The sequence below is a fragment of the Bombina bombina genome, chromosome 3 (genome assembly GCF_027579735.1).
Source record: "Bombina bombina isolate aBomBom1 chromosome 3, aBomBom1.pri, whole genome shotgun sequence".
Classification (NCBI taxonomy): Eukaryota; Metazoa; Chordata; class Amphibia; order Anura; family Bombinatoridae; genus Bombina; species Bombina bombina.
Window position 1 is genome coordinate 724571087 of NC_069501.1, and position 24886 is coordinate 724595972.

The 24886-nt window shown below is 41.7% G+C and overlaps 1 protein-coding gene across 3 annotated transcripts in view; it reads left to right on the forward strand.

Moving 5' to 3' along the window:
- CBLB (Cbl proto-oncogene B) overlaps nucleotides 1–24886 on the forward strand; it is a 657992-nt gene that overhangs the window by 627866 nt on the left and 5240 nt on the right. For all 3 annotated transcript variants that reach the window (XM_053707540.1, XM_053707541.1, XM_053707542.1), the window contains one exon: nucleotides 22178–22279. In XM_053707540.1, the coding sequence (XP_053563515.1) occupies nucleotides 22178–22279 (102 nt within the window). The remainder of the gene's footprint in view (nucleotides 1–22177; nucleotides 22280–24886) is intronic.

The window sequence follows — 24886 nt, forward strand, 5'->3', positions numbered from 1 at the left end:
TTGTTTTCAGACAGACAATATCACAACTGTGGCTTATGTCAATCATCAGGGTGGGACTCACAGTCCCCAAGCTATGAAAGAAGTATCTCGGATACTTGCTTGGACGGAATCCAGCTCCTGTCTAATCTCTGCGGTGCATATCCCAGGTGTAGATAATTGGGAGGCGGATTATCTCAGCCGCCAGACTTTACATCCAGGGGAGTGGTCTCTCCATCCAGATGTGTTTTCTCAGATTGTTCAGATGTGGGGGCTTCCAGAGATAGATCTCATAGCCTCTCATCTAAACAAGAAACTTCCCAGATACCTGTCCAGGTCCAGGGATGTTCAGGCGGAAGCAGTGGATGCACTGACACTTCCTTGGTGTTATCAACCTGCTTACATCTTCCCGCCTCTAGTTCTCCTTCCAAGAGTGATTTCCAAAATCATCATGGAACAGTCTTTTGTGTTGCTGGTGGCTCCAGCATGGCCACACAGGTTTTGGTATGCGGATCTGGTTCGGATGTCCAGTTGCCCGCCTTGGCCACTTCCGTTATGGTCGGACCTACTATCTCAAGGTCCATTTTTCCATCAGGATCTCAAATCATTAAATTTGAAGGTATGGAAATTGAACGCGTAGTTCTAAGTCATAGAGGTTTCTCTGATTCAGTGATTAACACTATGTTACAAGCTCGTAAATCTGTCTCTAGAAAGATTTATTATAGAGTTTGGAAGACTTACATTTCATGGTGTTCTCATAAATTCTCCTGGCATTCTTTTAGAATTCCTAGAATTTTGCAGTTTCTTCAGGATGGTTTGGATAAGGGTTTGTCTGCAAGTTCCTTGAAAGGACAAATCTCTGCTCTTTCTGTTTTATTTCACAGAAAGATTGCTATGCTTCCTGATATACACTGTTTTGTACAGGCTTTAGTTCGTATTAAGCCTGTCATTAAGTCAATTTCTCCTCCTTGGAGTCTTAATTTGGTTCTGAGGGCTTTACAGGCTCCTCCATTTGAGCCTATGCATTCTTTGGACATTAAACTACTTTCTTGGAAAGTGTTGTTCCTTTTGGCTATCTCTTCTGCTAGAAGAGTTTCTGAGCTATCTGCTCTTTCTTGTGAGTCTCCTTTTCTGATTTTTCATCAGGATAAGGCAGTTTTGCGGACTTCTTTTGAATTTTTTCCTAAGGTTGTGAATTCTAACAACATTAGTAGAGAAATTGTTGTCCCTTCCTTGTGTCCTAATCCTAAGAATTCTTTGGAGAGATCCTTACATTCTTTGGATGTGGTAAGAGCTTTGAAATATTATGTGGAAGCTACTAAAAATTTCAGGAAGACTTCTAGTCTATTTGTTTTATTTTCTGGTCCTAGGAAAGGTCAGAAAGCTTCTGCTATTTCCTTGGCTTCTTGGTTGAAACTTTTGATTCATCAAGCTTATTTGGAGTCGGGTCAAACCCCGCCTCAGAGAATTACAGCTCATTCTACTAGATCAGTCTCCACGTCGTGGGCTTTTAAGAAGGAAGATTCAGTTGATCAGATTTGCAAAGCAGCCACTTGGTCCTCTTTGCATACATTTACTAAATTCTACCATTTTGATGTATTTGCTTCTTCGGAAGCAGTTTTTGGTAGAAAAGTTCTTCAGGCAGCTGTTTCAGTTTGATTCTTCTGCTTTTTGATTTAAGTTTTTCTCCAACATAGGTGTGTCCGGTCCACGGCGTCATCCTTACTTGTGGGATATTCTCTTCCCCAACAGGAAATGGCAAAGAGCCCAGCAAAGCTGGTCACATGATCCCTCCTAGACTCCGCCTACCCCAGTCATTCTCTTTGCCGTTGTACAGGCAACATCTCCACGGAGATGGCTTAGAGTTTTTTAGTGTTTAACTGTAGTTTTTATTATTCAATCAAGAGTTTGTTATTTTAAAATAGTGCTGGTATGTACTATTTACTCTGAAACAGAAAAGAGATGAAGATTTCTGTTTGTATGAGGAAAATGATTTTAGCAACCGTTACTAAAATCCATGGCTGTTCCACACAGGACTGTTGAGAGGAATTAACTTCAGTTGGGGGAACAGTGAGCAGTCTCTTGCTGCTTGAGGTATGACACATTCTAACAAGACGATGTAATGCTGGAAGCTGTCATTTTCCCTATGGGATCCGGTAAGCCATGTTTATTAAGATAGTAAATAAGGGCTTCACAAGGGCTTATTAAGACTGTAGACTTTTTCTGGGCTAAATCGATTCATATATTACACATATTTAGCCTTGAGGAATCATTTAATCTGGGTATTTTGGTAAAATTATATCGGCAGGCACTGTTTTAGACACCTTATTCTTTAGGGGCTTTCCCTAATCATAGGCAGAGCCTCATTTTCGCGCCGGTATTGCGCACTTGTTTTTGAGAGGCATGACATGCAGTCGCACGTGTGAGGAGCTCTGATACATAGAAAAGACTTTCTGAAGGCGTCATTTGGTATCGTATTCCCCTTTGGGCTTGGTTGGGTCTCAGCAAAGCAGATACCAGGGACTGTAAAGGGGTTAAAGTTAAAAACGGCTCCGGTTCCGTTATTTTAAGGGTTAAAGCTTCCAAATTTGGTGTGCAATACTTTTAAGGCTTTAAGACACTGTGGTGAAATTTTGGTGAATTTTGAACAATTCCTTCATATTTTTTCGCAATTGCAGTAATAAAGTGTGTTCAGTTTAAAATTTAAAGTGACAGTAACGGTTTTATTTTAAAACGTTTTTTGTACTTTGTTATCAAGTTTATGCCTGTTTAACATGTCTGAACTACCAGATAGACTGTGTTCTGAATGTGGGGAAGCCAGGGTTCCTTCTCATTTAAATAAATGTGATTTATATGACAATGAAAATGATGCCCAAGATGATTCCTCAAGTGAGGGGAGTAAGCATGGTACTGCATCATTCCCTCCTTCGTCTACACGAGTCTTGCCCACTCAGGAGGCCCCTAGTACATCTAGCGCGCCAATACTCCTTACTATGCAACAATTAACGGCTGTAATGGATAATTCTATCAAAAACATTTTAGCCAAAATGCCCACTTATCAGCGTAAGCGCGACTTCTCTGTTTTAGATACTGAAGAGCATGACGACGCTGATGATAATGGTTCTGAAATGCCCCTACACCAGTCTGATGGGGCCAGGGAGGTTTTGTCTGAGGGAGAAATTTCAGATTCAGGGAAAATTTCTCAACAAGCTGAACCCGATGTGATTACATTTAAATTTAAGTTGGAACATCTCCGCGCTCTGCTTAAGGAGGTATTATCCACTCTGGATGATTGTGAGAATTTGGTCATCCCAGAGAAACTATGTAAAATGGACAAGTTCCTAGAGGTCCCGGGGCTCCCTGAAGCTTTTCCTATACCCAAGCGGGTGGCGGACATTGTAAATAAAGAATGGGAAAGGCCCGGTATACCTTTCGTCCCTCCCCCCATATTTAAAAAATTGTTTCCTATGGTCGACCCCAGAAAGGACTTATGGCAGACAGTCCCCAAGGTCGAGGGAGCGGTTTCCACTTTAAACAAACGCACCACTATACCCATAGAAGATAGTTGTGCTTTCAAAGATCCTATGGATAAAAAATTAGAAGGTTTACTTAAAAAGATGTTTGTTCAGCAGGGTTACCTTCTACAACCAATTTCATGCATTGTCCCTGTCACTACAGCCGCGTGTTTCTGGTTCGATGAGCTTGTAAAGGCGGTCGATAGTGATTCTCCTCCTTATGAGGAGATTATGGACAGAATCCGTGCTCTCAAATTGGCTAATTCTTTCACCCTAGACGCCACTTTGCAATTGGCTAGGTTAGCGGCTAAGAATTCTGGGTTTGCTATTGTGGCGCGCAGAGCGCTTTGGTTGAAATCTTGGTCAGCTGATGCGTCTTCCAAGAACAAACTACTTAACATTCCTTTCAAGGGGAAAACGCTGTTTGGCCCTGACTTGAAAGAGATTATCTCTGATATCACTGGGGGTAAGGGCCACGCCCTTCCTCAGGATCGGTCTTTCAAGGCCAAAAATAAACCTAATTTTCGTCCCTTTCGTAGAAACGGACCAGCCCAAAGTGCTACGTCCTCTAAGCAAGAGGGTAATACTTCTCAAGCCAAGCCAGCTTGGAGACCAATGCAAGGCTGGAACAAGGGAAAGCAGGCCAAGAAACCTGCCACTGCTACCAAGACAGCATGAAATGTTGGCCCCCGATCCGGGACCGGATCTGGTGGGGGGCAGACTCTCTCTCTTCGCTCAGGCTTGGGCAAGAGATGTTCTGGATCCTTGGGCACTAGAAATAGTCTCCCAAGGTTATCTTCTGGAATTCAAGGGGCTTCCCCCAAGGGGGAGGTTCCACAGGTCTCAGTTGTCTTCAGACCACATAAAAAGACAGGCATTCTTACATTGTGTAGAAGACCTGTTAAAAATGGGAGTGATTCCTCCTGTTCCATTAGGAGAACAAGGGATGGGGTTCTACTCCAATCTGTTCATAGTTCCCAAAAAAAGAGGGAACGTTCAGACCAATCTTAGATCTCAAGATCTTAAACAAGTTTCTCAAGGTTCCATCGTTCAAAATGGAAACCATTCGAACAATTCTTCCTTCCATCCAGGAAGGTCAATTCATGACCACAGTGGATTTAAAGGATGCGTATCTACATATTCCTATCCACAAGGAACATCATCGGTTCCTAAGGTTCGCATTCCTGGACGAGCATTACCAGTTCGTGGCGCTTCCTTTCGGATTAGCCACTGCTCCAAGGATTTTCACAAAGGTACTAGGGTCCCTTCTAGCGGTGCTAAGACCAAGGGGCATTGCAGTAGTACCTTACTTGGACGACATTCTGATTCAAGCGTCGTCCCTTCCTCAAGCAAAGGCTCACACGGACATAGTCCTAGCCTTTCTCAGATCTCACGGATGGAAAGTGAACGTGGAAAAGAGTTCTCTATCTCCGTCGACAAGAGTTCCCTTCTTGGGAACAATAATAGACTCCTTAGAAATGAGGATTTTTCTGACAGAGGCCAGAAAAACAAAACTTCTAAACTCTTGTCGGATACTTCATTCCGTTCCTCTTCCTTCCATAGCGCAGTGCATGGAAGTGATAGGTTTGATGGTAGCGGCAATGGACATAGTTCCTTTTGCGCGCATTCATCTAAGACCATTACAACTGTGTATGCTCAGTCAGTGGAATGGGGACTATACAGACTTGTCTCCGAAGATACAAGTAAATCAGAGGACCAGAGACTCACTGCGTTGGTGGCTGTCCCTGGACAACCTGTCACAAGGGATGACCTTCCGCAGACCAGAGTGGGTCATTGTCACGACCGACGCCAGTCTGATGGGCTGGGGCGCGGTCTGGGGATCCCTGAAAGCTCAGGGTCTTTGGTCTCGGGAAGAATCTCTTCTACCGATAAATATTCTGGAACTGAGAGCGATATTCAATGCTCTCAAGGCTTGGCCTCAGCTAGCGAGGGCCAAGTTCATACGGTTTCAATCAGACAACATGACGACTGTTGCGTACATCAACCATCAGGGGGGAACAAGGAGTTCCCTGGCGATGGAAGAAGTGACCAAAATCATTCAATGGGCGGAGACTCGCTCCTGCCACCTGTCTGCAATCCACATCCCAGGAGTGGAAAATTGGGAAGCGGATTTTCTGAGTCGTCAGACATTGCATCCGGGGGAGTGGGAACTCCATCCGGAAATCTTTGCCCAAATCACTCAACTGTGGGGCATTCCAGACATGGATCTGATGGCCTCTCGTCAGAACTTCAAGGTTCCTTGCTACGGGTCCAGATCCAGGGATCCCAAGGCGACTCTAGTAGATGCACTAGTAGCACCTTGGACCTTCAAACTAGCTTATGTATTCCCGCTGTTTCCTCTCATCCCCAGGCTGGTAGCCAGGATCAATCAGGAGAGGGCGTCGGTGATCTTGATAGCTCCTGCGTGGCCACGCAGGACTTGGTATGCAGATCTGGTGAATATGTCATCGGCTCCACCATGGAAGCTACCTTTGAGACGAGACCTTCTTGTTCAAGGTCCGTTCGAACATCCGAATCTGGTCTCACTCCAGCTGACTGCTTGGAGATTGAACGCTTGATCTTATCAAAGCGAGGGTTCTCAGATTCTGTTATTGATACTCTTGTTCAGGCCAGAAAGCCTGTAACTAGAAAAATTTACCACAAAATTTGGAAAAAATATATCTGTTGGTGTGAATCTAAAGGATTCCCTTGGAACAAGGTTAAGATTCCTAAGATTCTATCCTTCCTTCAAGAAGGATTGGAAAAAGGATTATCTGCAAGTTCCTTGAAGGGACAGATTTCTGCCTTGTCTGTGTTACTTCACAAAAAGCTGGCAGCTGTGCCAGATGTTCAAGCCTTTGTTCAGGCTCTGGTTAGAATCAAGCCTGTTTACAAACCTTTGACTCCTCCTTGGAGTCTCAACTTAGTTCTTTCAGTTCTTCAGGGGGTTCCGTTTGAACCCTTACATTCCGTTGATATTAAGTTATTATCTTGGAAAGTTTTGTTTTTGGTTGCAATTTCTTCTGCTAGAAGAGTTTCAGAATTATCTGCTCTGCAGTGTTCTCCTCCTTATCTGGTGTTCCATGCAGATAAGGTGGTTTTACGTACTAAACCTGGTTTTCTTCCAAAAGTTGTTTCTAACAAAAACATTAACCAGGAGATAGTCGTGCCTTCTCTGTGTCCGAAACCAGTTTCGAAGAAGGAACGTTTGTTGCACAATTTGGATGTTGTTCGCGCTCTAAAATTCTATTTAGATGCTACAAAGGATTTTAGACAAACATCTTCCTTGTTTGTTGTTTATTCTGGTAAAAGGAGAGGTCAAAAAGCAACTTCTACCTCTCTCTCTTTTTGGATTAAAAGCATCATCAGATTGGCTTACGAGACTGCCGGACGGCAGCCTCCTGAAAGAATCACAGCTCATTCCCCTAGGGCTGTGGCTTCCACATGGGCCTTCAAGAACGAGGCTTCTGTTGATCAGATATGTAGGGCAGCGACTTGGTCTTCACTGCACACTTTTACCAAATTTTACAAGTTTGATACTTTTGCTTCTTCTGAGGCTATTTTTGGGAGAAAGGTTTTGCAAGCCGTGGTGCCTTCCATTTAGGTGACCTGATTTGCTCCCTCCCTTCATCCGTGTCCTAAAGCTTTGGTATTGGTTCCCACAAGTAAGGATGACGCCGTGGACCGGACACACCTATGTTGGAGAAAACAGAATTTATGTTTACCTGATAAATTACTTTCTCCAACGGTGTGTCCGGTCCACGGCCCGCCCTGGTTTTTTAATCAGGTCTGATAATTTATTTTCTTTAACTACAGTCACCACGGTATCATATGGTTTCTCCTATGCAAATATTCCTCCTTAACGTCGGTCGAATGACTGGGGTAGGCGGAGCCTAGGAGGGATCATGTGACCAGCTTTGCTGGGCTCTTTGCCATTTCCTGTTGGGGAAGAGAATATCCCACAAGTAAGGATGACGCCGTGGACCGGACACACCGTTGGAGAAAGTAATTTATCAGGTAAACATAAATTCTGTTTTTTCTTTCAAAAGTGAAAATAAACTTATTTTTGGGTTGTGGATTATTTTCTCAGCGGAATATGGCTGTTTTTGTTTTATTCCCTCCCTCTCTAGTGACTCTTGAGTGGAAGACTCCACATCTTGGGTATTGATATCCCATATGTCACTAGCTCATAGACTCTTGCCAGTTACATGAAAGAAAACATAATTTTTGTAAGAACTTACCTGATAAATTAATTTCTTTCATATTGGCAAGAGTCCATGAGGCCCACCCTTTTTATGGTGGTTATGATTTTTTGTATAAAGCACAATTATTTCCAAATTTCCTTTGTTGATGCTTTCTACTCCTTTCTTTATCACCCCACTGCTTGGCTATTCGTTAAACTGAATTGTGGGTGTGGTGAGGGGTGTATTTATAGGCATTTTGAGGTTTGGGAAACTTTGCCCCTCCTGGTAGGATTGTATATCCCATATGTCACTAGCTCATGGACTCTTGCCAATATGAAAGAAATGAATTTATCAGGTAAGTTCTTACATAAATTATGTTTTTAAATCATGAAAGCAAAAATTTGGGTTTCATGTCCCTTTAATTTGCAGAGTTAAATTACAAGAAAACATCAATAATGACTGTATATTATAAAGTTATTTAAATAATATGCATAATTAAACATTTTAGATTACAATTTGCAATTGGGTATATAGTAAGTGATCTTATATTGACCAACATTTGCTAAAGGCTCAGGATCTCCATCGTCAAAGTCCTTAAAATGACTGAAGAAGAGAGACTGAGTAATCCACAGAAAATTGAAATTGAAAGCTCTCAAAATCCAGGAATGAACTTAATTTTGTTTAATGTGTGCTCTAAAACAAGCAACACATTCACTTCTATATTATTATTTTTAATAAGGATGTAATGAACAAACTTATTTTTGTTTAATAGGTTTTGTTTTTTAAGTGAATTCACATTAAAACTAAAGATATATGGTAAAATACAAATTTCTGCTTATTCATATATATGTAAATGATACTGACTCACAGTAATACAGTAATTTGCAAGGTAAATAGAGATTAAACCGAGATTATGATTTGCTCCCATTTATCTGAAGTAAGGCCATAGGATTTTAAAGGGACAGTACATATCTTGCAATTACAAGACATTTCTTTTGTGTTGCTATAGAATAACATATCAACCAAGTCTAAACATTTTTACAACAAAAAAATCCTTTTTACTGCAATTATTTTTTCAATAGCCAAACTCCATCTACCATTTGCCTTATTTAGAAGCTTTAGCCACTGTCATAAAGTTATTGTAAACTGCATTGTTTTGCAATTATTATCTAATAATGCCAGTTAGGGACAGATATATGTAGCAAAGTTAGCCATGGGAAAATAACATGGTACATATCCCATTCTGAGAATTAGAAATTACTCAATTTTCAGAGTTAAATTACATGAATGGCGGCAGAATAAATAATGAAAATACAATTCAGAGTTGTTTCATTACACATAGCTAAACATTTTATATACAAAATTTATGGTGTTTACTATCCCCTTAACAAGGAAGGTCCTATCAGGTTAAAAAGCTTTTGGATTACCTATCTGCCTTCTCTTTTAAGCCATCCTCCAATCATAATTTAATCCTGGGCCAGAATCTTCAAGCTCGTTCAGAGTGCGATGGGAACCAAAAAAGCGGAACTTTATTCTGCACAATTGTTGCTGACACCAAAAACCTGAATTAGCTGCTGCAAGTCAGATTCCGGAGTACGATCTGAATTATTTACAAATGCGCATGCGTGATGATGTATGAAGAGTGTCATCAATACCTACATGGACAAGCCTGAAATGGCATAGAGATGGGGAAGAAGGATGAGGTGGAGGAGTTTGGTAGCCATATTTAGCGTAGATTAAACAATGTATCGTGATTGATTACTAGGACAAGGATAATAATATAGAAGGGAGGCGGTGCAGGCGGATCTTCGTTTGGATTTTTAAAATATGGAATCATGTTGTCGGGTGTTGACTGTCCCTTTAAAGATGCCAAAAGGTTGAATAGATTGATCCATGATGTTAGAAATAACCTATTTGCATTTGAAAGACAGAAACTGGAGAGAGTAAAAGGTGTTCTTGATTGTCATTTTACACTCTCATTGTTTGTGAGTGGCTACTTAAATTGGGAGGTAGGGATTTAAATTGTTGAAATTCTTAATCTGTTTCTTAATCTTGGAATAAAAAAAATATAGTGTCTAAAACCTGTGCATTACTATTCATCTTGTAAGGCAATCCATGATAAACAGGAAAATGTGCATTTCTCTTGTAAGGTGTATCCAGTCCACGGATCATCCATTACTTGTGGGATATTCTCCTTCCCAACAGGGAGCTGCAAGAGGATCACCCACAGCAGAGCGGTCTATATTGCTCCTCCCCTAACTGCCACTCTCCAGTCATTCTCTTGCAGCTCTCGACAAGGGTAGATGCTAGAGAGATGTGGTGCATTAATGTAGTTTATCTTCAATCAAAAGTTTATTATTTTCAAATGGTACCGGAGTTGTACTATTTTAGCCTCAGGCAGAAAGTTGAAGAAGAGTCTGCCTGAGGTTTTTGATGATCTTAGCAGTTTGTAACTAAGATCCACTGCTGTTCTCACACATAACTGAAGAGATGAGTAACTTCAGCTGGGGGAATAGCGTGCAGGGCTACCTGCTCTGAGGTATGTGCCGTTTTAAATTTTTCTAGAGAGATGATAAGCTAGAAAATGCTGACAGTACCTGATTTATTTAAGGTAAGCCTGATTACAGTGATTTAATAATGACTGGTATCATGCTTGCTGTAAAGGGTAATATTTTTGTTATTTACTCTCATTACTGAATAGATATAACGTTTGCTTGATGTATATAAACGTTTATTACAAATGGTGATAAAACTTTATTCTGGGGCCCAGTTTTTCCACATGGCTGACTAGATTTTGCCTAGGGATAGTTTTTTAAGGCCCTCTCACTGTGAGTACAGGTTGGGAGGGGCCTAATTTCAGGCCTAAATTGTGCAGTAGTTTTTGCAGCTTGAGACTTCCAGCTTCCCTGAAGGAGTCCCCTGAACATATAGGACCTCTCTAAAGGGTTTTTGTGCCTTCCAAAGTCGTTGTATGGGCAGGTAGGAGTCACAGTAGAGCTGTGGCAGTTGGTTGTGACCGTTTAAAAAACGTTTATATCGTTTTTTTGATCCGGTTTTGAAACTAAGGGGTTAATCATCCATTTGCAAGTGGGTGCAATGCTATTTAAGTCTATTATACACACTGTAAAAATTTCGTAAAATTTACTGCTTATTTCACTGTTTTGCAGTTTCTGTGATTGTTTTTTTTCTCTTAAAGGCACAGTACCGTTTTTATTTTTTGCTTGTTCAGTTATTAAAGTGTTTTCCAAGCTTGCTGGTCTCATTACTAGTCTGTTTAAACATGTCTGACATAGAGGAAACTCATTGTTCATTATGTTTAGAAGCCATTGTGGAACCCCCTCTTAGAACGCCAAGTACATCTAGTGCGCCCATAGCGTTTACCTTACAAGACATGGCGGCAGTTATGGATCATACCCTTACAGCGGTATTGTCCAAACTACCAGGGTTACAAGGAAAGCGAGACAGCTCTGGGACTAGGAAAAATACAAAGCACTCTGACGCTTTAGTAGCTATATCTGATATCCCTTCACAATATGCAGAAGCTGAGGAGAGCTTCTATCTGTGGGTGATTTTTCTGACTCAGGGAAGATAATTCAACCTGATTCTGATATGTCTACATTTAAATTTAAGCTTGAACACCTCCGCGTGTTCCTCAGGGAGGTTTTAGCTGCTCTGAATGACTGTGACACCATTATGGTCCCAGAGAAATTGTGTAGATTGGATAAATACTATGCAGTGCCTGTTTACACTGATGTTTTTCCAATACCTAAGAGGTTTTCAGAGATTATTACTAAGGAATGGGATAGACCAGGTGTACCGTTCTCTACCCCTCCTGTTTTTAAAAAGATGTTTCCCATAGATGCCGCTACACGGGACTTATGGCAAACAGTGCCTAAGGTGGAGGGAGCAGTCTCTACCCTAGCTAAGCGTACAACTATCCCCGTCGAGGACAGTTGTGCTTTCCTAGATCCAATGGATAAAAAGAGGGTTACCTTAAGAAAATGTTTCTTCAACAGGGTTTTATTCTCCAGCCTCTTGCATGCATTGCCCCTGTCACTGCTTTCTGGTTTGAGTCTCTGGAAGAGGCTCTACAGGTAGAAACCCCATTGGATGATATACTTGGCAAGCTTAAAGCTCTTAAGCTAGCTAATTCATTTGTTTCTGACGCCGTTGTTCATTTAACCAAACTAACGGCTAAGAACTCGGGTTTTGCTATTCAAGCGCGTAGGGCGTTATGGCTTAAATCCTGGTCAGCTGACATTACTTCAAAGTAAGCTTCTCAATATTCCCTTCAAGGGGCAGACCCTATTCGGGCCCGGACTGAAGGAGATCATTTCTGATATTACTGGAGGAAAAGGTCACGCCCTTCCTCAGGATAGGTCCAACAAATTAAGGACCAAACAGACTAATTTTCGTGCCTTTCGAAACTTCAAGACTGGCGCAGCATCAAATTCCTCTAATACAAAACAAGAGGGAAATTTTGCCCAGTCCAAGCCGGTCTGGAGACCTAACCAGGCTTGGAGCAAAGGAAGGCAGGCCAAGAAGCCTGCTGCTGCCTCTAAGACAGTATGAAAGATCAGCCCCCGATCCGGTAACGGATCTAGTAGGGGGCAGACTTTCTCTCTTCGCCCAGAAGATTTCACCTCTCACAATTATCTGCAAACCAGATAAAGAGAGAGGCATTCTTACATTGTGTTCAAGACCTCCTAGTTATGGGAGTGATCCACCCAGTTCCAAGGGAGGAACAGGGGCAAGGCTTCTATTCAAATCTGTTTGTGGTTCCCAAGAAAGAGGGAACCTTCAGACCAATCTTAGATCTCAAGAGCCTAAACAAATTTCTAAGAGTCCCATCCTTCAAAATGAAGACTATTCGAACCATCCTACCTATGATCCAGGAGGGTCAATATATGACTACCGTGGACTTAAAGGATGCTTATCTTCACATTCCGATACACAGAGATCATCATCGGTTTCTCAGGTTCGCCTACCTAGACAGGCATTACCAGTTTGTAGCTCTTCCCTTTGGGTTAGCTACGGCACCAAGAATCTTTACGAAGGTTCTGGGGTCACTTCTGGCGGTCCTAAGGCCGCGGGGTATAGCAGTAGGCCCCTTACCTAGACGACATTCTGATACAGGCGTCGCATTTTCAAATTGCCAAGTCACATACGGACATTGTTCTGGCATTTCTGAGGTCTCATGGGTGGAAAGTGAACGAAGAAAAGAGTTCTCTGTCCCCTCTCACAAGAGTTTCCTTCCTGGGAACTCTGATAGATTCTGTAGAAATGAAGATTTACCTGGCCAGGTTGTCAAAACTTCTAGATTCCTGCCGTGTTTTTTATTCTACTTCTCGCCCTTCAGTGGCTCAGTGTATGGAAGTAATCGGCCTAATGGTAGCGGCAATGGACATAGTGCCGTTTGCCCGCCTACATCTCAGACCGCTGCAACTCTGCATGCTCAGTCAGTGGAATGGGGATTACACAGATTTGTCCCCTCTACTAAATCTGGATCAAGAGACCAGGGATTCTCTTCTCTGGTGGCTATCTCGGGTCCATCTGTCCAAAGGTATGACCTTCCGAAGGCCAGATTGGACAATAGTTACAACAGATGCCAGCCTTCTGGGCTGGGGTGCAGTCTGGAACTCCCTGAAGGCTCAGGGATCTTGGACTCAGGAGGAGGCACTCCTTCCGATAAACATTCTGGAACTAAGAGCGATATTCAATGCTCTTCAGGCTTGGCCTCAGCTAGCTCAGATTTCAGTCGGACAACATCACGACTGTAGCTTACATCAACCATCAAGGGGGAACAAGAAGTTCCCTAGCAATGTTGGAGGTTTCAAAGATAATTCTATGGGCAGAGATTCACTCTTGCCATCTGTCAGCTATCCATATTCCAGGAGTAGAGAACTGGGAGGCGGATTTTCTAAGTCGACAGACTTTTCATCCGGGGGAGTGGGAGCTCCATCCGGAGGTATTTGCACAGTTGATTCAACTTTGGGGCAAACAAGAACTGGATCTCATGGCGTCTCGTCAGCACGCCAAGCTTCCTTGTTACGGATCCAGGTCCAGGGATCCCAAGGCAGCACTGATAGATGCTCTAGCAGCGCCTTGGTCCTTCAACCTGGCTTATGTGTTTCCACCGTTTCCTCTGCTCCCTCCTCTGATTGCCAAGATCAAGCAGGAGAGAGCTTCGGTGATTTTGATAGCACCTGCGTGGCCACGCAGGACTTGGTATGCAGATCTGGTGGACATGTCATCCTTTCCACCATGGACTCTACTGCTGAGACAGGACCTTCTACTTCAGGGTCCTTTCAACCATCCAAATCGAATTTCTCTGCGTCTGACTGCTTGGAGATTGAACGCTTGATTTTATCAAAGCGTGGTTTCTCCGAGTCGGTCATTGATACCTTAATACAGGCGCGAAAGCCTGTCACCAGGAAAATCTATCATAAGATATGGTGTAAATACCTTCATTGGTGTGAATCCAAGGGTTACTCATGGAGTAAAGTCAGGATTCCTAGGATATTATCCTTTCTCCAAGAAGGATTGGAGAAGGGTTTGTCAGCTAGTTCGTTAAAGGGACAGATTTCTGCTCTGTCTATTCTTTTGCACAAACATCTGGCTGAGGTTCCAGACGTTCAGGCGTTTTGTCAGGCTTTAGTTAGTCAAGCCTGTGTTTAAACCTGTTGCTCCGCCATGGAGTTTAAATTTGAACCTTTGCATTCCATAGATATTAAGCTCTTATCTTGGAAAGTTCTGTTTTTAGTAGCTATCTCCTCAGCTCGAAGAGTTTCGGAGTTATCTGCTTTACAATGTGATCCTCCTTATTTCATTTTCCATGCAGATAAGGTAGTGTTCCGTACCAAACCTGTTTTTCTACCTAAGGTGGTATCTAATAAGAATATCAATCAGGAGATTGTTGTTCCGTCACTGTGTCCTTATCCTTCTTCAAAGAAAGAACGTCTATTACACAATCTTGACGTGGTTCGTGCTTAAAGTTTTATTTACAAGCTACTAAAGATTTTCGTCAAACATCTGCATTGTTTGTTGTCTACTCTGGACAGAGGAGAGGCCAAAAGGCTTCGGCAACTTCTCTTTCTTTTTGGCTAAGAAGTATAATCCGCTTAGCTTATGAGACTGCTGGCCACAGTGGCCAGCAGCCTCCTGAAAGAATTACAGCTCATTCTACTAGAGCGGTAGCTTCCACATGGGCTTTTAAGAATGAGGTTTCTGTTGAACAGATTTGTAATGCGGCGACTTGGTCTTCGCTTCATACTTTTTCTAAATTCTACGAATTTGATACTTTTGCTTCTTCGGAGGCTATTTTTGGGAGAAAGGTTTTACAGGCAGTGGTACCTTCCGTTTAAGTACCTGCCTTGTCCCTCCCTTCATCCGTGTCCTATAGCTTTGGTATTGGTATCCCACAAGTAATGGATGATCCGTGGACTGGATACACCTTACAAGAGAAAACATAATTTCTCTTGTTAAGTGTGTTCAGTCCACGGGTCATCCATTACTTATGGGATATATTCTCCTTCCCAACAGGAAGTTGCAAGAGGATCACCCAAGCAGAGCTGCTATATAGCTCCTCCCCTCACATGTCATATCCAATCATTCTCTTGCAACCCTCAACAAAGAAGGAGGTCGCGAGAGGAGCTGGAGTTTTTACTTAACTATTAACTATTCTTCAATCAAAAGTTTGTTATTTTAAATGGCACAGGAGTGTGCTGTTTTTCTATCTCAGGCAGTATTTGGAAGAAGAAACTGCCTGCGTTTTTTATTTATGATCTTAGCAGGCGTAACTAAGATCCACTGGCTGTTCTCGACATTCTGAGGAGTGGGGTAACTTCAGACTGGGAATAGCATGCGGGGTCCTCCGCAAATGAGGTATGTGCGGTACTTTATTTTCTGGGAATGGAATTGACTAAGAAAATACTGCTGTTACCGTATGATGTAAGTACAGCCTTAAATGCAGTAGTAGTAACTGGTATCAGGCTGATAAATGTATGCGCAGTCGAGTTATATTCTAGGGACTAGAATTTGACTGAGAAAATACTGTTAACACTGAAATAATACTTAAGCCTTCTCTGCAGTGGTAGCGACTGGTAGCAGGCTTAGTGATAGCTTTGCATGACATTGAAAAATGTTGTTTTTTAATAAAACGTTTACTGGCATGTTATTCGTTTTTTTGTGAGGTACTTTGGTGATAAATCGCTTTGGGCATGATTTTTTCCACATGGCTAACATATTTTTCTGCATGGAAACCGTTATATCAGGGCTCCCACTGTTGTGATTGGAGTGGGAGGGCCCTTGTTTTAGCGCCTTAAAATTATTGCACAGTCTTTCTGCTTCTTCCTCCTTGATCCAGGACCTCTCTATAGAGCTCAGGGGTCTGCAAATTTCATTTGTGAGGGAGGTAATCAGTCACAGCAGATCTGTGACAGTGTGCTGACTGATTAAAAGCGTTAAATCTTAATTGATATCTGTTTTATCCGTTTTGGGTATCGAGGGGTTAATCATCCTTTTGCTAATGGGTGCAATCCTCTGCTAATAGTACACTTCTTGTTAAGAATTGTTTAATTATATCTGTATTTTTGAAGCGCTGCAGCGTTTTTTATATTGCTTGTAAAACTTATTGAAAGTGATTTCCAAGCTTGTTAGTTTTCATTGCTAAGTCTGTTTTAAACATGTCTGATTCAGAGGAAACTGTTTGTTCATCATGTTCAAAAGCCAATGTGGAGCCCTATAGAACGATGTGTACCAATTGTATTGATATTGCTTTGAATAAAAGTCAATCTGTACCGATAAAGAAGCTATCACCAGACAACGAGGGGGAAGTTATGCCGCCTAACTCTCCTCACGTGTCAGTACGTGCGTCTCCCGCTCGGGAGATGCGTAGGATTGAGACACCTAGTACATCTAGGCCCTTACAAATCACTTTACATGATATGGCTAATGTTATGAAAGAAGTATTATATAATATGCCCGAATTAAGGGGCAAACACGATAGCTCTGGGTTAAGGACAGAGCGCGCTGATGACACGAGAGCCATGTCTGATACTGCGTCACAACTTGCAGAACATGAGGACGGTGAGCTTCATTCTGTCGGTGACGGTTCTGATTCGGGGAGACCGGATTCAGAAATTTCAAATTTTAAATTTAAGCTTGAGAACCTCCGTGTGTTACTAGGGGAGGTATTAGCGGCTCTGAATGATTGCGACACGGTGGCAATTCCAGAGAAATTGTGTAGGTTGGATAGATACTATGTGGTACCGGTGTGTACTGACGTTTTTCCTATACCAAAAAGACTTACAGAAATTATCAGTAAGGAGTGGGATAGACCCGGTGTGCCTTTTTCCCCTCCCCCGATATTTAGAAAAATGTTCCCTATAGACGCCACCGCACGAGACTTATGGCAGACGGTCCCTAAGGTGGAGGGAGCAGTTTCTACGTTAGCCAAGCGTACAACTATCCCGGTGGAGGATAGCTGTGCTTTCTCAGATCCAATGGATAAAAAATTAGAGGGTTATCTTAAGAAAATGTTTGTTCAACAGGGTTTTATATTGCAGCCTCTTGCATGCATTGCGCCTGTCACGGCTGCAGCGGCATTCTGGTTTGAGTCTCTGGAAGAGGCGATTCGCACAGAGCCGTTGGATGAGGCCTTGAGCAAAGTTAGAACCCTTAAGCAAGCTAATGCGTTTGTTTCAGATGCCGTAGTACATCTAACCAAACTTACGGCTTAAAATTCCGGATTCGCCATACAGGCGCGCAGAGCGCTCTGGCTTAAATCCTGGTCAGCGGATGTAACTTCCAAGTCTAAACTACTTAACATTCCTTTCAAAGGGCAGACCTTATTCGGGCCCGGCTTGAAGGAAATTATTGCTGACATTACGGGAGGTAAGGGCCACGCCCTTCCTCAGGACAGGGCCAAACCAAAGGCCAAACAGTCTAATTTTCGTGCCTTTCGTAACTTCAAGGCAGGAGCAGCATCGACTTCCTCCGCTCCAAAACAGGAAGGAACTACTGCTTGTTACAGACAAGGTTGGAAAGGCAACCAGTCATGGAACAAGGGCAAGCAGGCCAGAAAGCCTACTCCCGCCCCTAAGACAGCATGAAGTCAGGGCCCCCTATCCAGAGACGGATTTAGTGGGGGGCAGACTTTCTCTCTTTGCCCAGGCTTGGGCAAGAGATGTGCAGGATCCCTGGACGTTAAAGATTATATCTCAGGGATACCTTCTGGATTTCAAATCCTCTCCTCCACAAGGGAGGTTCCATCTTTCGAGGTTATCGACAAACCTAGTAAAGAGAGAGGCATTTCTACAATGTGTACAAGACCTCTTAATCATGGGGGTGATCCACTCAGTTCCGCGATCGGAACAGGGACAAGGATTTTACTCAAATCTATTTGTGGTTCCCAAAAAAGAGGGAACCTTCAGACCAATCTTGGACTTAAAGATCTTAAACAAATTCCTAAGGGTACCATCGTTCAAGATGGAAACCATTCGAACCATCCTACCCATGATCCAAGAGGGTCAATATATGACCACAGTGGTCTTAAAGGATGCTTACCTTCATATACCGATTCACAAAGATCATTATCAGTACCTGAGGTTTGCCTTTCTAGACAGGCATTACCAGTTTGTGGCTCTTCCCTTCGGGTTAGCCACGGCCCCGAGAATTTTTACGAAGATTCTGGGCTCACTTCTGGCGGTACTAAGACCACGAGGCATAGCGGTGGCTCCGTACCTAGACGACATTCTGATACAAGCGTCAAGTTTTCAGAGTGCAAAGTCTCATACAGAGATAGTTCTAGCATTTCTGAGGTCGCATGGGTGGAAAGTGAACGTGGAAAAGAGTTCTTTGTTACCACTCACACGGGTTCCTTTTCTAGGGACTCTTATAGATTCTGTAGAGATGAAGATTTACCTGACGGAGTCCAGGTTATCAAAGATTCTCAATGCTTGCCGTGTCCTTCATTCCATTCCAAGCCCATCGGTAGCTCAGTGCATGGAGGTAATCGGCTTAATAGTAGCGGCAATGGACATAGTGCCATTTGCGCGCCTGCATCTCAGACCGCTGCAACTATGCATGCTCAGTCAATGGAACGGGGATTACTCAGATCTGTCCCCTTTGCTAAATCTGGACCAGGAGACCAGAGATTCGCTTCTCTGGTGGTTGTCACCGGTTCATCTGTCCAAGGGAATGACCTTTCGCAGGCCAGATTGGACGATTGTAACAACGGATGCCAACCTTCTAGGCTGGGGAGCAGTCTGGAATTCCCTGAAGGCTCAGGGATCGTGGACTCAGGAGGAGAAACTCCTCCCAATAAACATTCTAGAATTAAGAGCAATATTCAATGCTCTTCTGGCTTGGCCTCAGTTAGCAAAGCTGAGGTTCATCAGATTTCAGTCGGACAATATCACGACTGTGGCTTACATCAATCATCAAGGGGGAACCAGGAGTTCCCTAGCGATGTTGGAAGTCTCGAAGATAATTTGCTGGGCAGAGTCTCACTCTTGCCACCTGTCAGCGATTCACATCCCAGGCGTAGAGAACTGGGGGGCGGATTTCCTAAGTCGCCAGACTTTTCATCCAGGAGAGTGGGAACTTCACCCGGAGGTATTTGCTCAACTGATTCGTCGTTGGGGCAAACCGGATCTGGATCTCATGGCATCTCGCCAGAACGCGAAGCTTCCTTGTTACGGATCCAGGTCCAGGGAGTGGTGCTGGTAGATGCATTAGCAGCCCCTTGGGTTTTCAACATAGCTTATGTGTTTCCACCATTTCCGTTGCTACCTCGGCTGATTGCCAGGATCAAACAGGAGAGGGCATCTGTAATTCTGATAGCGCCTGCATGGCCACGCAGGACCTGGTATGCAGACCCAGTGGACATGTCGTCCTGTCCACCATGGTCTCTTCCTCTGAGGCAGGACCTTCTAATTCAGGGTCCTTTCAACCATCCAAACCTAATTTCTCTGAGGCTGACTGCCTGGAAATTGAACGCTTGATTCTATCAAAGCGTGGGTTTTCGGATTCGGTTATTGATACATTAATACAGGCTCGGAAACCTGTGACAAGAAAAATTTACCATAAGATATGGCGTAAATATTTATATTGGTGCGAATCCAAGAGTTACTCATGGAGTAAGGTTAGGATTCCTAGGATATTAGCTTTTCTACAAGAGGGTTTAGAAAAGGGTTTATCCGCTAGTTCGCTAAAGGGACAGATTTCAGCTCTGTCTATTCTTTTACACAAACGTCTGGCGGAGCATCCAGACGTCCAGGCCTTTTGTCAGGCTTTGGCTAGAATTAAGCCTGTGTTTAAAGCTGTTGCTCCTCCGTGGAGCTTAAACTTGGTTCTTAAAGTTCTTCAGGGTGTTCCGTTTGAGCCCCTTCATTCCATTGATATTAAGCTTTTATCTTGGAAAGTTTTGTTTTTGATGGCTATTTCCTCGGCTCGAAGAGTATCTGAGTTATCTGCCTTACATTGTGATTCTCCTTATCTGATCTTTCATTCAGATAAGGTAGTTCTGCGTACTAAACCTGGGTTTTTACCTAAGTTTGTTTCTAACAGGAATATCAATCAAGAGATTGTTGTTCCATCATTATGTCCTAATCCTTCTTCAAAGAAGGAACGTCTTTTGCATAATCTAGACGTGGTCCGTGCTCTGAAGTTCTACTTACAGGCAACTAAAGATTTTAGACAAACTTCTTCTCTGTTTGTCGTTTACTCTGGACAGAGGAGAGGTCAAAAGGCTTCGGCTACCTCTCTCTCTTTTTGGCTTCGTAGCATAATACGTTTAGCCTATGAGACTGCTGGACAGCAGCCTCCTGAAAGAATTACAGCTCATTCCACTAGAGCTGTGGCTTCCACCTGGGCCTTTAAGAATGAGGCCTCTGTTGAACAGATTTGCAAGGCTGCAACTTGGTCTTCACTTCATACATTTTACAAATTTGACACTTTCGCTTCTTCGGAGGCTGGTTTTGGGAGAAAGGTTCTACAGGCAGTGGTTCCTTCTGTTTAATGTTCCTGCCTTGTCCCTCCCATCATCCGTGTACTTAGCTTTGGTATTGGTATCCCATAAGTAATGGATGACCCGTGGACTGAACACACTTAACAAGAGAAAACATAATTTATGCTTACCTGATAAATTTATTTCTCTTGTAGTGTGTTCAGTCCACGGCCCGCCCTGTCTTTTTTAAGGCAGGTTCTAAATTTTAAAATTATAACTCCAGTCACCACTGCACCTTATAGTTTCTCCTTTCTCGTCTTGTTTCGGTCGAATGACTGGATATGACATGTGAGGGGAGGAGCTATATAGCAGCTCTGCTTGGGTGATCCTCTTGCAACTTCCTGTTGGGAAGGAGAATATATCCCATAAGTAATGGATGACCCGTGGACTGAACACACTACAAGAGAAATAAATTTATCAGGTAAGCATAAATTGTTTTATGCTTACTTGATAAATTTATTTCTCTTGTGGTGTATCCAGTCCACGGCCCGCCCTGTCATTTCAAGGCAGGTGTTTTTTATTTTTAAACTACAGTCACCACTGCACCCTATAGTTTCTCCTTTCTCTTGCTTGTCTTCGGTCTAATGACTGGAGAGTGGCAGTTAGGGGAGGAGCTATATAGACAGCTCTGCTGTGGGTGATCCTCTTGCAGCTCCATGTTGGGAAGGAGAATATCCCACAAGTAATGGATGATCCGTGGACTGGATACATAAATTTATCAGGTAAGCATAAATTATGTTTTTAATTCTCTATCTATATATCTCTCTCTATACCTATCTCTCTAACACTCACTATCTCTCTCTCTCTCTCTCTCTCTCTATATATATATATATATATATATATATATATATATATATATATATACTGTATGTCCCTCACTCTCTTTCAACACTGTAAAAAGGGCTTGAAGACCAACCAGATTTTAGGATATCTTTTTGTACAGGTGAGTTAATTGGTTCCACAAGTATATCTGGAAATCCTACGCTGCCTTTCTTCTTGCATTGAAAATCACTGGTTTAAAGGGACATTAAATAATTTGAGATGGTAATATAAAATGATAAATTGTAGATTTAAAAACAGTCTGCAATATACTTTCATTATTTATTTTGTCCACTTTTCATGTAATTCGGTTCTGAAATTGTGAGCTTTTAATTTCCTGTTAGAAATGGAAGTGCAGAACACTGTTATATTCCACACAGCCATTGGCTGCAGACTCTAGTGACCTATTTATAACTGTTTCTAATTGGCCACAGCAGAGAAGGTAACCTAAGTTACAACCTGACAACTCCCATTGTTTTATAGACACTAAAACTCAATATTTAAACAGCTAATGAAACTTTAAAAAATACATCTACATGTTAATCTCAAACTAATATTTTCTTTAAATGCATCACTCAATCTACCATTTGTCCCTTCAAGGAAGCAGTCTTCTTAGATTCCCTGACGTTTCCCAAATCTATTACCAATACATTAATTTTCTCTTTTTCTTTTAGATCATTGTTTAGAAGCTCCTCTACCACCAACCCGAAGATTAGCAAGTGATGTTAAAGTAAATAGACTTTCCCAAGATTATGATCAGCTTCCATCATGTTCAGGTAAATTGCATTTAGTGGCCTGTTTAGTGTAAGGAAAATGGGTTCCATTTATTTTTTAAAACCTCACTATACATTGTAATTTTAAGTGGGGGCATCTTCATTTTTAGAATAACTGTGATTAAATGTTACATCTTGTACCATTTTTTTAAACTGGATAAACTTGGATACGGTTTTAAAGGCTTTACAGTATTTTTCCAAATTCAGCACAGAAATAATACAAATTAGCTGCAAGTCTGTAGATGTGTAACGTGCCACTTTGAGTACCACGACACAAAGGATTTTAGATAGGAGAAAAGTAATAACAAATAGAATGTTTATTTTAATTTTTCTTCTCCAGAGCTGCAATTTTGATGTTTTGCGATGTTTCTTGCAAACAAATAACTTGACTGCCTTTGCTAAATAATAAACCATATTAGAATAATGACAGTTACATAATGGGAACGTATTCTTAGTTATTTCTTTTTTTTCTCAAAATGAAACATTTTTACAGTCAAATTTTAAAAGGGCAGTGTAAGCTCTTTGCTTTTGTGATATAAAATTGTTTGTGTATAAAAAAAATAAAACCTTTGCAATAGACTTTACTTTGCCCTCATTGCCTATAATTTAAGTCTAAACATTAAGAGTTTGACGATTCTTCAGATTTATAGCGCACATAGCCACGTATGTCACTAAATCAATTTAACAGAGCTGATAAGAACAGCAGCATAATGGACTTACTTTACTAACGTAACCATGACTAGCCTTATCTACTTCAGTATCAAGTCTGGATTTGTTTTGTCATATAAGAAAAGTGGTTGATAGAGTTTGGCAACTGAAAAACAGTTGCTGCAATCAAGGTGGTAATGCATTCAAAACATTCACCTAGTATGTTCATTTATTGGAAGACTGCATATGTCCATTGAAAGCTATATCAGTTTAGATTATGAACTTTTAGAAATCATAGGTATGACTTGCTGTAATTAGTTTAATTGAAAATTGCTTTTCTATATATATATATATATATATATATATAGAGAGAGAGAGAGAGAGAGAGAGAGAGAGAGAGAGAGAGAGAGAGAGAGAGAGAGAGATATTATAGATCTATAGAGTAATAATGCAGAAATTGTGTGTGGTTTCTTATTAAATATTATATTGAACTTAATTTTCACATTGGTATTGCACCTTGTTTTCATTTCAATATACCTCAAATGCGCTCTGTGTTTTTATCTCATTCAGTAATTCCTATACATAATTCAGTTCACACCAGCATTCTCTCATGTTCATAATTCATATTTCTCATGCCACTCAAGGAACAAGCCAGAGCAGTAAATACATGCGCCAAGCACTCGTTAAAGAACGTATTACAAAAGGTGAAATGTACATTAATACTCTCAATAGACCTAAGGCTTAGTAAAAAAAAAAGTGGTTTGGGGATAATGGAATGCATTTAATTTTTTGTTTGACGTAAGAGTACTCATGCTTAGCCGTTTATTCTTACCAAGGTAAATGTTTGTGGTAACATATTAATTTTACCCAAACGCTTTCTCTCCTTTAATGTGTTCCCTGTGATCCATTTTACCTGCTGGAGTGTATTAAATTGTTTACAAATAGCTCCTTAGCCTTAATATTGGTATTTGAAATAGCTGATTTAGCCCTACCTTTACTGAAAGTTTCTATACCTAGGTATAGGCTGCTGAGAAACTATGTAAACACAGACAGCAGAATAAATTACACTCACAGTGGGAGGTGCTGAGATAAAGCTCTAAAATGTTGATTTTAAATTGTTCTTTCTAAGTAGTACAGAGACTGAGATCAAAAAGGGAAGCATTTAAATGATAAGATAACAAGATCTGATCTGTCAGCAAGCCAAGCCTATTTTGATAGGCTGTAGTTTTACAGAGCAAATATGTTTTGCTAAAAGAAGCATAACTTATCTATTTCTCATATACTAATACTCAGTCTTAAGCAATGTGGTTGACTCTCCAAAAAATAATCTAATGGATAAATCTTAGGTTTAATAGTTTAAGCACTATTAAATACACACACCTTAAATTTTCAATGCAACAAGTGATATTAAATGGACATGAAACCCAAAATATGTTTCATTGTTAAGATAGAGAATACAATTTCTCCAACATAGGTGTGTCCGGTCCACGGCGTCATCCTTACTTGTGGGATATTCTCTTCCCCAACAGGAAATGGCAAAGAGCCCAGCAAAGCTGGTCACATGATCCCTCCTAGGCTCCGCCTACCCCAGTCATTCTCTTTGCCGTTGTACAGGCAACATCTCCACGGAGATGGCTTAGAGTTTTTTAGGGCTGTGGCTTCCACATGGGCCTTCAAGAACGAGGCTTCTGTTGATCAGATATGTAAGGCAGCGACTTGGTCTTCACTGCACACTTTTTCTAAATTTTACAAATTTGATACTTTTGCTTCTTCTGAGGCTATTTTTGGGAGAAAGGTTTTGCAAGCCGTGGTGCCTTCCATTTAGGTGACCTGATTTGCTCCCTCCCTTCATCCGTGTCCTAAAGCTTTGGTATTGGTTCCCACAAGTAAGGATGACGCCGTGGACCGGACACACCTATGTTGGAGAAAACAGAAGTTATGTTTACCTGATAAATTACTTTC